Source organism: Scleropages formosus, chromosome 23 (genome assembly GCF_900964775.1).
Source record: "Scleropages formosus chromosome 23, fSclFor1.1, whole genome shotgun sequence".
NCBI lineage: Eukaryota > Metazoa > Chordata > Actinopteri > Osteoglossiformes > Osteoglossidae > Scleropages > Scleropages formosus.
The window spans coordinates 16,637,326-16,648,712 of NC_041828.1; the positions used below are offsets into that span (position 1 = coordinate 16,637,326).

At 45.1% G+C, this 11,387-nt stretch overlaps 1 protein-coding gene across 6 annotated transcripts in view; it reads left to right on the forward strand.

The window, feature by feature from the left end:
• ubr5 (ubiquitin protein ligase E3 component n-recognin 5) overlaps positions 1-11,387 on the forward strand; it is a 34,555-nt gene extending 23,168 nt beyond the window's left edge. For 5 of the 6 annotated variants that reach the window (XM_018727172.2, XM_018727174.2, XM_018727175.2 and 2 more), the window contains 21 exons: positions 849-1,106; positions 1,316-1,584; positions 1,910-2,121; positions 2,349-2,582; positions 2,824-2,897; positions 3,152-3,324; positions 3,654-3,767; positions 3,932-4,149; positions 4,321-4,441; positions 4,585-4,930; positions 5,156-5,243; positions 5,386-5,530; positions 8,533-8,663; positions 8,754-8,814; positions 8,974-9,155; positions 9,243-9,327; positions 9,416-9,571; positions 9,824-9,937; positions 10,219-10,363; positions 10,490-10,575; positions 10,807-11,387. In XM_018727172.2, coding sequence (XP_018582688.1) covers positions 849-1,106; positions 1,316-1,584; positions 1,910-2,121; positions 2,349-2,582; positions 2,824-2,897; positions 3,152-3,324; positions 3,654-3,767; positions 3,932-4,149; positions 4,321-4,441; positions 4,585-4,930; positions 5,156-5,243; positions 5,386-5,530; positions 8,533-8,663; positions 8,754-8,814; positions 8,974-9,155; positions 9,243-9,327; positions 9,416-9,571; positions 9,824-9,937; positions 10,219-10,363; positions 10,490-10,575; positions 10,807-11,019 — 3,425 coding nt within the window. In that variant the 3' untranslated portion in view covers positions 11,020-11,387. The remainder of the gene's footprint in view (positions 1-848; positions 1,107-1,315; positions 1,585-1,909; positions 2,122-2,348; positions 2,583-2,823; positions 2,898-3,151; positions 3,325-3,653; positions 3,768-3,931; positions 4,150-4,320; positions 4,442-4,584; positions 4,931-5,155; positions 5,244-5,385; positions 5,531-8,532; positions 8,664-8,753; positions 8,815-8,973; positions 9,156-9,242; positions 9,328-9,415; positions 9,572-9,823; positions 9,938-10,218; positions 10,364-10,489; positions 10,576-10,806) is intronic. The other variant, XM_018727173.2, reaches the window with a different exon arrangement.

Consider the following 11,387-nt stretch of genomic DNA (forward strand, 5'->3'; position numbering starts at 1 on the left):
TTAAATGTTCTTTTTGCACAAGAAACTTTGACACCCATAAATTATTTAATGGTCAGTTTTAGATTTGTCTGCATTAATCTGTATAAATGGATTCTATAGTAATTCTTTTAGTTTTCAGATTTTTGTGTACATACTAAAATGCATTGTTGCACACTCTTCATGTAACATTGAATTGGCCCTAGTCTGACTAATAACATTTAGAATGAATCGGTTTGCAGTCATTCCTCGTTAAGTTGAAATGAAGATATTTAGGGACAGAGCTTAGCCTTTGGTTCAATGGCCATTTATGTCGTTTGCAGGAAGTAGGGTGTCCTTGGCATTTCCTTTCTTTGGTATGGGTTCTTCTTCGTTTCAAATGCACATGTCAGGATGAGCGTGAACTTTGACCTCCGCGTTTATCAGAAGGCTTCCTCCAGCACAGCCTGTGTCCATCCCTTACCTTCTAACACGACTCTTCATTAACACGTTAAAATGCCTGTCGTGTTTTTTGGCATAGTCCTATTTGCGTAATAGACTAACACATTTTAAACTCATTGCTAACAGCTGTGGGGCTTGTACGGATGTAATAGTAGAATTCATGACTTTAAGCTCTTTAAACCTAACTGCTCTACCCCTTACATAAAATGCTGTCTGGTTATTACCAATCAAACCACTACACCGCAGTGTGTACTACTTTGCTATGGACTTGCTTTGTGTGATTAACTGTCAAGCCAGTATGAGTGCTCATTGTGTGACAGAAGTGGCTGTAGTCAAGCACTAACTACAGTGTCTCAGGGCCCCACCCTGTCAGCCCCCCTACCACTGAACTGTCTCTGTTTCAAACCCCACCCTCTGCTCCCTTTTCAAAGGTGCCAGCAGTGTCCCTGCCTTCTTTTCAGAGGACGATTCACAGTCCAATGACTCGAGTGACTCAGACAGCAGCAGCAGCCAGAGTGATGACGTGGACCAGGAGACCTACCTGGTGGACGAGCCTCTGGAGCGGACTGCAGGAGCTGCCCACGCTAACAGTGCTGCCCAAGCTCCACGCTCCATGCAGTGGGCAGTGCGCAATGCACCCAGCCAGCGTGCCACGGGGAGCGCGCCTTCTGGCTCTTCCACACCTGCAGGTGAGCACTGCCTTCATTACAGCAAATAATTCCCTAGCTTATCCTCTTAAGACACTGTATGTTACGCTGATTGACTTTATTTGGCTAAGTGTTGAGTTTTACATTGATAAACTGTTCCATGAAAGCACACTGTAGAGTATTGTTTAGGTTTCTCCCTATGCGGCGCTAACTCTGAGTGTAAGGGATGCTCTTGTGTTGTCTCTGCACAGCAAGCTCCACTGGTCTCATCTACATCGACCCATCCAACCTTCGGCGCAGCGGTGCCATCAGCACCAGTGCAGCTGCTGCTGCCGCTGCCTTGGAGGCCAGCAGCTCCAGCAGCTACCTGACATCAGCCAGTAGCCTGGCACGTGCATACAGCATCGTCATTCGCCAGATCTCCGACTTAATGGGCCTCATTCCCAAATACAACCACCTGGTCTACTCCCAGTACCCGGCTGCTGTCAAGCTCACCTTCCAGGATGCTGTCAACTTACAGGTGGGTGGTGGGGCTGCTCTGTCATTGGCCCAGCCTCATGCTGTCTGTGTAGTTGGTCATGCCTTACACGTAACAATACTGTCAATACTGTTACTGAAAGGTCATATTAAATGTTTTTTTTTTTTTTTTTTTTAACTTTCAATTGAATAGTAGATATGTGCTGAATAGAGAGAGAAAATATTTAATTTTTGATGAAGTATTTGTGAGGAACTTTCTGAGAATGTATTTAGGTGTTCTGTTATGGTTAATATGTAGCGTTCCCTGTAGAATGTGTCATAGGCTGCTTTTGAATGTTGTTTTACAACCATTCGCAACACTGTTTTAGAACTATGTGGAGGAGAAGCTTGTCCCCACTTGGAATTGGATGGTGTCCATCATGGACTCAACGGAGGCACAGCTGCGCTATGGGTCAGCACTGGCCTCAGCAGGTGATCCAAGTCACCCTAGCCACCCGCTGCATGCTGCACAACATGCTGGGCGTCGAGAGCGCATGACGGCACGTGAGGAGGCCAGCCTCAGGACATTGGAGGGCCGCAGGTGAGAGGCCTGCACTGACACATGTCAAGGATAGGAGGAACCATGAAAGAGATCCAGAGTTCCAATCAAAGAGAATCCTGAGCAATGTTCAGATGTGAACATATGATAAACCTCATATTTTAACGACTTTTCTGTAAAACATTATAATCTTGGATAAAGGGTGTTGTTATTGGCATAGCTAGTAATGCTGGTGGAATAACAACTGTGTTCATGTGTGTCTGATGCAGGCGAGCTGCGACCCTCCTTAGTGCCCGCCAGGGCATGATGTCAGCGCGAGGGGACTTTTTGAACTATGCCCTATCCCTTATGCGTTCACACCATGATGAACATTCGGACGTGCTGCCCGTGCTGGATGTGTGTTCACTCAAACACGTGGCCTACGTTTTCCAGGCACTTATCTACTGGATCAAGGCAATGAACCAGCAAACCACCCTGGAGACCACACAGCTGGACAGAAAGAGGTCAGCCCTCTTGGCCTTGTGCAGCCGCTCTAATTCACTGGCAATTACCATGTCACTGTCTGCTGGTTTACTTATTATTCAGAGATTAAAATCCATCTGAAAATCTGAGAAATTATTGTGATTTTTACTAACAAAATGTTATTTTGCAACATTCAGATGCATAGAGCATAATTGATTAATCGATTCTTGGTTTTTATTGTAGTACCAGTGTCATATTTTGTATTATCTCCTGTGTGTGTAGGACCCGTGAGATCTTGGAGTTGGGCCTGGACAATGAGGACTCTGAGCATGAAAATGATGAGGACACTAATCAAAGTGAGTTTAACATAGTCATTGATCCATGAGTTCCCCCCCCCCCCCCCCAGATTCATATTGTACTCCTCAAAGTGCACCATGCAAAGGTTTATAAACAGCAATGGAAAATTGTAATGTAAACTGTCTAGTCATTGTGATAGGAGTTATGCTCACCCCATTGTCCTGTAATGCCTAACAGTTTGATTTATACATCCTCTTCACTTTTCCTCCAGTGTCACTATAAACATTAGACTGACATCCCCTCTACCCCTCAGGTTCTACCCTCCACGACAAGGATGAAGACCCCATGCCTGCAGAGACAGGTCAGAACCATCCCTTCTTCCGCCGCTCTGACTCTATGACCTTCCTCGGCTGCATCCCCCCAAACCCCTTTGAGGTGCCGCTGGCAGAGGCCATTCCCTTGGCAGACCAACCCCACCTGTTACAGGTAAGTCTGACTTCATCTTCCAGTATTTTGTGTGATTGAAAAGCCAGTTACCACTCCATCATTTTGTACATGGTTGTGTCTGTGTGCGTTTCATCCAGAACCATTTGGAATCAATTTCTTTATTTTTTTTCCATAAGTTTGTGTATTTTGCATACAAGATTTTTTTTTTTTTTTTTTTTTTTTTTTTTTTTAAACATGTAGATGGCTTGCCTTTTTTCTAGTATAACTGATTGTCCTTTATATTTTGCTCACACGTATGATGATAGGAGCTCTATTTCATGTGTTTAAAACAAAATATAAGTCTTTTTTTTCCCCACTGTTGAATACAGCCAAATGCACGAAAGGAGGATCTGTTTGGGAGGCCAAGCCAGGGCCTATACTCCTCCTCCTACAATGCCAGCAAGGGCCTCACAGAGGCGGCACTGGACAGAAATTGCCTTGAGGTAAATAACCTGTTACAACTACACTTTGTATGTTCCTCTACATCTTTGTTGCTTTTAGCAATGTCTACTTTTTATTGGGACAAATGATAAAGTGCACTTTAACAGAGTCCTAATACTAAGGTGTTAAGAAGGAAGTCAACATGTCTCCCGGATTTTCACCATAGGTGCTGCCAACCAAGATGTCCTACTCTGCCAATATGAAGAATGTAATGAACATGCAGGCTCGCCAGAAGGCCAGCGAACAGCAGACCCCAGCAGAGGACCACACAGCTGGTCCCAAGCCTGGTCCATCCGCCCATGACCTGGCAGCCCAACTCAAGAGCAGTCTGCTGGCTGAGATTGGGCTGACAGAGAGCGAGGGACCACCCCTTACCTCTTTCAGGTGTGTCTTTGCCTTCCCTTCCAAGTAACCTTTCAGTGCACATAGCCATCACCAAAAAGTAACTTCTGTACCAGTGAAATTTAAATGTCTTCTCTTTAATGTCTTTGCCAAAATATGTAATTTAATATATTTGTTTGGTTAAGTTGAGATGTTCTGCTTCCTTTATCTCAGGCCTCATTGTAGCTTCATGGGAATGGTGATCTCCCATGACATGTTGCTGGGCCGTTGGCGCCTGTCGCTGGAACTCTTTGGCCGTGTCTTTATGGAGGATGTGGGTGCTGAGCCTGGATCGGTGGGTACCATGGCCCTCTAGACGCAATGACCTCTTCATGAGGTTGTCGTAATTTTATGCGTGAAAATGTGATGGGGACAGTAATGAAGACTGTGGAGGGAGGAAAATTACCAGAAATTAAAGCAGTTTTTTAACCCCTGCAGATCCTAACAGAGCTTGGAGGCTTTGAGGTGAAGGAATCCAAATTCCGCCGGGAGATGGAGAAGCTTCGGAACCAGCAGTCCCGTGACCTGGCCCTGGAGGTGGACCGCGACCGTGATCAGCTTATCCAGCAAACCATGCGGCAGCTGAACACTCACTTTGGCCGGCGCTGCGCTGCCACACCAATGGCAGTTCACCGTGTCAAGGTCACCTTCAAGGATGAGCCTGGGGAGGGCAGTGGCGTGGCACGCAGCTTCTACACAGCGGTGGCACAGGCCTTCCTGTCCAGCGAGAAGCTGCCCAACCTGGACTGCGTGCAGAGTGCCAGCAAGGGCATGCAGGCCAGCAGTGCGTGTAGTTCTTCTATTGTTACAACTTCATCGTACTTTAAGATCTCAGAAATAGTTCTGTTAACTTTTTAAATTAGGAGTTTTATTAATGGTTTAGAATGTTTATTCTTATTCTTAATTTTGTCTGGCTATGATTCTCCAGACTTGCATTGTAACTTAAGATATGTTAGTGGCCTGCACCTCTGTAAGCTCTCCTTAAGACTGTTTTTAACCATTTCATCAGATCTGATGCAGCGGCTGAGGAACCGTGACCGGGAGCGAGAGCGTAGGAGTGGTGGTCTGCGAGCTGGATCCCGCAGAGACAGGGACAGGTGAGACTGTGCAACTAGTTCTCTCATATCTTACACCTCGGCAGGAACATTATTTAGCATCAGAGTCTTACCATTCCATCCCATTGGCTGCCACATTTTGCTGAAGAGAGCTACTGTCCAGCCTTCTTTGTGTGCCACTCAGGGACTCAAGGAGGCAGTTGTCCATTGACACAAGGCCATTCAGGCCTGCTTCTGAGGGGAACCCAAGCGACGAGCCAGACCCCCTGCCAGCCCACAGACAAGCCCTGGGTGAGAGGCTGTACCCCCGGGTCCACGCCATGCAGCCGGTAACCACCTTGTCAGATTTACTCATTTCAAAGTCAAACTGTGTTTTTCAGTGAGATGCACATGGCTTCCTTTGCATGACAAACTAGTATTCAGTTCACATGAAACATGTTTTTGCACTATAGGAGGAAACATGCACCAACATGGAGACAGCATGCAAATTCCCCATAGGTAGATCCAGGGGTTATGAGGCACCAGTTCAACCTGCTGTGCCATGGTCCAGCGCAAGAACAACTGAATAATAAAATAAAAAGAGAATGAATGTAAAGAAATGAGAGGGGTAGGAGATGGAAAAGGCTAGCACTCAAATGTGTGGTAAATTTTGAACCTCTTGGTCTTAAACATGTACATTTATTCATTTAGCAGATGCTTTTCTCCAAAGCGACGTACATCTCATACAAAATACAATGTGTGCATTACATTAGCAGAAAGACTTAGATGGAGACACGTGATTCTAAAGTACAGTTAGTTACTTTCCACCGTATGAACCAATGTACATCACACGAGTAGCTGCATAAAACTTTATCCAAATATCAACAGTTTCTAATCACATTCCTAATTATATATATGTGTATAGTTGTTTAAATATATAAACGATTTACATTACAGGAGTAGCTGTGTAAAGGTTTATCTGTTAACAGGTATGATCTCAAAGTTATAGTTCATGAACATTTACACATTATATGAACTTAAGAGGTCATGGGTGAAGTGAGTCCAGAAAAGGTGAGTTTTAAGATCCCTTTTAAAGGTGGACAGATTTCACCAGTTGTGAGTGAGGTGTCGTTCTACCATATTGGAGCCAGAACCGAGAACCTTTGTGCTTTTGCTTTTGGACCTTTCATACATGGGACCACCAAGCGGGTGGATGAGATGGAGGAGAGGAATGAGCGGGGTGTCATAGGTGTAGTAGTGGTAGTTGAATCCATGAAAGGGGATGACATGGTCGAGGGAAGAGGTGTAGACTGAGAAGAGTAGAGGGCCCAGTACAGAGTCCTGCAGGACACCAGTTGAAAGAGGCCGAGGAGATGAACAGGAGCCCTGCCAGACCACTTTGTAGGATTTGTTTGACAGATGGGACTCGAACCATTTTAGTGCTGTTCCTTTGATGCCAGGCTGACCAAGGGAGGAGAGTAGAATCCAGTGGTCGACAGTGTTGAATGCTGCAAACAGGTCGAGGAGAGGGAGGTCACATAGTAGCATCAGAAAGCATCAGACACTGCCAGGAGCGCTGTCTTGGTGGAGTGACCAACTTTGAATGCAGACTGATAACCATCGAGGAGATGGTTCTGGGTGAGGAATTTAGATAGTTGATCACAGGTTGCCCCTTCCACAGTTCTTGAGAGAGGAGGGAGACTGGCCTGTAGTTTTGCACTGAGTCAGGATCCAGAGAGTGTTTCTTTACCAAAGGTGAAATCAGGGCAGTTTTGAAAGCAGATGGGAAGCAGCCAGAGGAGAGCGAGGAGTTGATGATGATCGAAATGAAGGTGGAGAGTTGTGGGAAGATGTTCTGTAGGAGTGTCGTTGGGATCAGATCGAGGGAGCAGGTGGTGGCTCTGTGTGACAGCAGGAGATCAGAGATTTCCGTTTGACGGGGGCTAAATTCGGAGCCCGTGACTTCGCAGGGAGGTCCAGCTTGATCAGGGCAGGCAGATGCTGAGACTTGTCCGTTGTCGGGAGCGTTGTCATAAAGATCAACTACAACAAGAGTGTTTGGGATAGTGATAGAGACAACATGCAATTCAAAGGAGGACTGGCCATGCAGGTGGAGAGGGAGAACAGAATATTCCCACCGGGGAGAGATGAGCAGGCCCGTGCCTCCACCTCTGCCAGAGGGATGAGGGGTGTGGAAGAATGAGTATTTAGTGAAGAGGACTGCGGGTGTAGCTGTGTTGTCTGGGGTAATCCAGGTTTCAGTTAGGGCCAGGAGGTCCAGTGAGAGATGGAAGGCATAGACCAGGATGAAGGCAGCCTTCTTCACAACAGACTGGCAGTTCCAGAGTTCCATGGAGAGGTTGAAACAGAAAGGGGGGCTTGATAGACAAGGATAAACCAAGTTACTGTAGCAGCAGTGGCGTCTGAGTCTCTCACAGTGATGTCTCACAGTTTGGGTGCCGTGGACAACTTTGATGACATGTTTGAGGCATGATCCCTCATGGAACACAATGCTGACGGCAGAACTCGCATAGTAGCAGAGGCCTCTCTCGGTGGGCTCCTGAATTTAGACACCCTTGTCTTTGTACCCTGAGTCATCACACCTTGAAGCTGCCGCTCTGCGTCACGTACTGCAATTTGAAGTAGGCTAATTCACGTCAACTGAGAGGCCAAATCGAAACTACCCCAACAATAACCAAAACAAACACATGGTTATCACTCAGGAGCATTGATTAATCCAGTCTACAATACAGGGTACAAAACAGAAGCTTTCCACACACTATCAGTACAACTACATGATAAGAATGCGTGTCGGCATATAGCAGTAGCAAAACAAACTTACCGGAATAACAATGAACTGCAGCAGCGATCCTCCAATGCGAAATATAATGCACAATGAGTGGGACTGATGAATTTCACGCTATTTATAAGGAGTCAAGGCCTGGGAGCCCAAATCAAAACTACTCTGACAATAGTAACCAAAATTAAACCTGGAATTAAGGGTGCCCAGAGCAGTTCTGATATTCTGGGCTTGGTTTTGAATTGGGGTTTCTCAGTATTTAAAAGATAAAGTGGGATATTTGCATGTTTGGTGGAAAAATTTTTTGTCTTTCCTATTTAAATAAATGGTAATAAACTTTGTTCCAAGAGAAATCACCATACTAGCAGATTTTCTGTAATAAATATCTCTCCTTATGCAAGGGAAGCCTGTATTTAGACTTGGAAGGAGTACCTTGTTGATGATACATATTAAATTATGGTTTTCCTTAATTTTTGTTTTTTTTTTTTTTTTAAACGAAGTTTGTTTAGATGTGTCCAATTCACATTTTGAGTGCGGCATTCTGTATGTCAGGCCTTTGCCAGTAAGATCACAGGGATGCTGCTGGAGCTGTCGCCCGCCCAACTACTGTTGCTGCTGGCCAGCGAGGACTCTCTGAGAGCTCGGGTAGAGGAGGCCATGGAGCTCATCATTGCGCATGGACGGTATGAGTGGCTGCTCCCTCCAGCTCCTGTCATACTTATTTTGTTGTTTGTTTGGTTTGTTTTATTCACTCTGCTTTACTACTTTTACAGTGAGAATGGGGCAGACAGCATATTGGACCTTGGCTTGCTGGACACATCAGATAAGGCCCAGGTAGGTTTGGATGAGTCCAAAATGTGTAAGGTTATGTGGCAGGGAATGTGTAGATATAGACCACAGATCATAATGTAACAGGAGATAAATGTTGAATAGAGGATTGTGGGCTGGTTACAGTTCACCTGTAGACACACTTGACACTGGGTCTCCTTTCAGCAACAGGACAACCGCAAGAGACATGGCTCCAGCCGCAGCGTGGTGGACATGGAGCTAGATGATGCTGATGACAGTGATGACAACGCCCCCCTCTTTTACCAGCCTGGCAAGAGGGGCTTCTACTCCCCCCGACCTGGCAAAAACACAGAGGCCCGCCTGAACTGCTTTCGCAACATTGGCAGGTATGAGCTCCTCTTTGTTCATTTCCATCAACAGTACTGCCAAAAACGGTATTAAACACAGAAGAAATCTGTGTCCTTTCTTTCCAGAATACTTGGGTTGTGCCTGCTGCAGAATGAACTGTGCCCGATCACCTTGAACAGACACGTCATTAAGGTGTTACTGGGGAGAAAAGTAAGTGCTTAATACTTCTAGCCACTTGAGGACATAAGGATACATCCTACTGTGTGTGCCACATTCCTCACGAGGGCCTTCTGTGCAGGTAAACTGGCATGACTTTGCGTTCTTCGACCCGGTGATGTACGAAAGCCTGCGGCAACTCATTCGCCACGCTCAGACTGGGGAGGCAGACGCTGTGTTTGCCGCAATGGACCTGGCCTTTGCCATTGACCTTTGCAAGGAGGAAGGCTCTGGGCAGGTAAAGATCTAGTTCAGTTTGTTTGTTTCATTGTGCTCCAGGGAGCATAAACAGTTTTTACCCTTTCAATATAAATGGGACAGAATATAAATTAATTCAGAAATGAACAGTGAATTGTTTAACAGAATATTAACACAACTCTTCTTAAAAGTTCAGTTCTGAGGAATCCCAGATGCTCAGTACAGTTTATCAGCAGTTGACCCACATGCGGCTAGAAGCCTGAGTTAATTTTGGCTGCTGGCTGTGTTTCAGGTAGAGCTCCTGGCTGGAGGGGTGAACATGCCCGTGACTCCGCTGAATGTGTACGAGTATGTGAGGAAGTATGCAGAACATCGCATGCTGGTGGTGGCAGAACAGCCTCTGCATGTGAGTACAACTCAGTAGGCTTCCAGTTTGACTGCAAACTGAAGCTCAAAAAGAGTGGTTTTGCCTTCCCAATCTGCATTTTTTTTTTTTTTTTTTTTTTTTTTTTTTTTTGACAGCTGCACCACTTTGTACAGCTGACATTTATGTAACACCTGGACAGGAACAATGCATCTATCTCTAGAAATATTTTTTAGAACAGTGGTCTCCAGAGAGCTGCATATGGAGAACTGAAAGGTTTTTTTTTTTTTTGTTTGTTTGTTTTCTTTTTTTTTCTGTCTCAGGCAATGAGGAAGGGCCTTTTGGATGTGCTGCCCAAGAACTCCCTTGAGGACCTGACTGCTGAGGACTTCAGGTTACTTGTCAATGGCTGTGGTGAGGTCAACGTACAGATGCTCATCAGCTTTACTTCCTTCAACGACGAGTCAGGTACATGGCACACTTTACCAGCATGTGTGTTAATTCACATCCGATTCCTTATTTCTTTCTTGGCTGAGGTTCCCTTTATTTACACGTAGACTTGTTTTAATGAGTTTACTGCCTTAATCTGAACAGGGGAAAATGCTGAAAAGCTACTGCAGTTCAAGCGCTGGTTCTGGTCCATTGTTGAGAAGATGAGTATGACTGAGAGACAGGATCTGGTAAGAGCACAATAATACACAAGTAAAAACCTCAACGGTGTGAAATATTTTTGCAAACAGTGTGACAAGGTTGATCACATGGATATTCTGTTACCAAATTTGTCATGGGACAAGTACAGCTTCTGGAAAAAAAAATCAGCTTAAAGAATTAAATACATTAAGTGCATGTTCTTAGACTGTTCACTTTCAGTCCTTGCTACAGGCTAACTGCTTTCACTTTTGTCACTACAGGTGTACTTTTGGACATCCAGTCCATCCCTACCAGCCAGTGAGGAGGGCTTCCAGCCCATGCCTTCAATCACTATCCGCCCCCCTGATGACCAGCACCTGCCCACCGCCAACACCTGCATCTCCCGCCTCTACGTGCCACTATACTCCTCTAAGCAGATCCTCAAACAGAAACTCCTACTGGCCATCAAGACCAAGAACTTTGGTTTTGTGTAGAGATTAACAAGCGGTGTGTTTACGGTTGTGTAATATTACTAGTTCCATTTTTGTAGAATTATTTTTTATTTGTCTATACTATTTTATGAGGGTTAAAATGCTGTCATATCCCTGACGGTAACTCTTATTTTGCTTTGTTTTATTTCTGAAGAAATGTACATTCCTCCATTGAGTGTGTAAAGAAGAAGCCCACAAGTCAACCATCTTAGTTTGAATTTCCCACTCATTTTGCCTCATGGACAAACTCATAGGATGTATCCCGGCCAAAGATGACAGCAGACATCTTTAAGAAAAAGAAAAAAAAAAAATTCACTGTGATTTTATTTTGTTTTTCCCCACCCTCAGAATAAATACTCACTGAAAATTCA